This window comes from Amphimedon queenslandica, unplaced genomic scaffold (assembly GCF_000090795.2).
Source record: "Amphimedon queenslandica unplaced genomic scaffold, v1.1 AMPQUscaffold_5405_Cont22626, whole genome shotgun sequence".
Lineage (NCBI taxonomy): Eukaryota > Metazoa > Porifera > Demospongiae > Haplosclerida > Niphatidae > Amphimedon > Amphimedon queenslandica.
The window spans coordinates 1-1,673 of record NW_003554293.1 but is presented as its reverse complement, the minus strand read 5'-3'; the positions used below and the strand labels follow the sequence as shown (position 1 = coordinate 1,673).

The 1,673-nt window shown below is 37.7% G+C and overlaps 1 protein-coding gene across 1 annotated transcript; it reads right to left on the bottom strand.

The window, feature by feature from the left end:
- Window positions 1-35: 35 nt before the first annotated feature.
- Window positions 36-1,180, bottom strand: LOC109592384 (lysosome membrane protein 2-like; the record flags this gene model as incomplete). The annotated part of the gene is made up of 3 exons (XM_020007841.1): window positions 826-1,180; window positions 617-774; window positions 36-197 (listed from the first exon to the last, which is right to left on the bottom strand). Coding segments are annotated over exons 1-3 (548 nt in total), but the record flags the coding sequence as incomplete, so codon positions are not given.
- Window positions 1,181-1,673: the final 493 nt, after the last annotated feature.

Sequence of the window (1,673 nt, the reverse complement as noted above, 5' to 3'; positions counted from 1 at the left end):
AGATACAGATAAACCACACCTACTAACCCACCCACCCCCTCCTTACAATAAGTGGCAGGTTAATAGTGGTAATGTTAACATGACTTGGATCAAGTCCGTTTGATTTCTCTTTGTTAAAAATATACGAGGTATTTTCAAAATATTCCAAAATGGTCTCATCACTGTTCCATCTCAAATTATACTTCGTCTTTGACTCACTAAAATAACAAAAAGAACAACATTACTATCATATTAATACCATCATTATCATCATCATTAATATTATATTATTGTCACAGGCCGAGCTAGTGTGTCACTGATGTGTACTACAATAAACTCAAACACTTTATACTTTACTACTGCTGCACTATAATCATATGATTGTATTGTACTACTGGAGTATACTGGACCTATTGTTGTGGTCTATATCATTGTATTGCACTACTGGACCTATTGTTGTGGTCTATATCATTGTATTGTGCTACTGGACCTATTGTTGTGGTGTTATGTAATGTTATGCACTCCAGGGCTGGGCTACTGCTGAGCTCATGTCAATCATGTGACACTAATCAACACAATAACACTATCAACTGACACACTAGCACTAGCACTAGGGGTGCGACCCTCTCTCTCTTACTTGTATACAAATGGTCCTATTTCTTCAATAGTTGCTTTCTCTCCATTTAAAAACTCATCTTTGTTGGTTAAGTTAAACATGTAGAAGGACATGTAGACAGCAGCACCAGGTTTAGACCATTGGTCTGTAGCTGCTGAACCTTTTGTTAACGATACTTGCTGTTATAATAAAAAATAATACTAAGAAACCTTTGCTTGTTATTCTCTTACTTTAGCAATAAACTTATCAACTTCTTTATCAATGATACCATAGGATATAAGAACAGCTAGCACAGCAGCAATAATGGCGGTGAGTATCATAATACAGCAGAGAAAGCCACAGCAGGCACGGGAGCTAACACAGCGACCACACTTGCTGTCTTTCATTCTCCTGCCCCTACCACCATCAACCCTCAGTAGCGGCTGCTCCTCTGGACTCCTACCATCATCATCACTCATCCTCTCTCCTCCTTTTAAAACCGGGACTGAGTTAGAGTTACAGACTGGATAGGTAAGGGGTTAGAAATGACTGCACACACTGCGCACATCAGACCATGTCACACCTACCAGCACATGTGCATGTGACCTATTAGGCTAGTATAACTAGTTTAACTACTGCATATGCATAGTCAGCAGCAACACCCACACATTTGATAAATTCATCTTTAAAATCTTTTTTTCTTATCATAAAAATACTTAATGTTTAAAGCAGAGGCTATGACCTGCACAATTATCAGAAAAAGTGACATGTAGTTATTGCAAGATTCTGTCTTTGCTGGAGCCACCAATGTATCCAGCTTAAGGACACTTAAGATCCCTAGAATAGCAAGATGAAACAATATCTTAAAAAAGCAATGAGAAAAGCACTGGCAAAAACAATCTTTTCTATGAAGAATAGAGCAAGTAATCACTGAAATTATAACCCCAAGAATTATCATCATAATATGCATCCACACATAATCATGGCCACAGTTAATGTACAATTGATGACCTGTTCAAAGTAAATGCAACGATATTAAGATATGGGGTCTAATTGGTAATACCAGTCATTGTAGTGCAAAAGTGTGACCCAACATCAA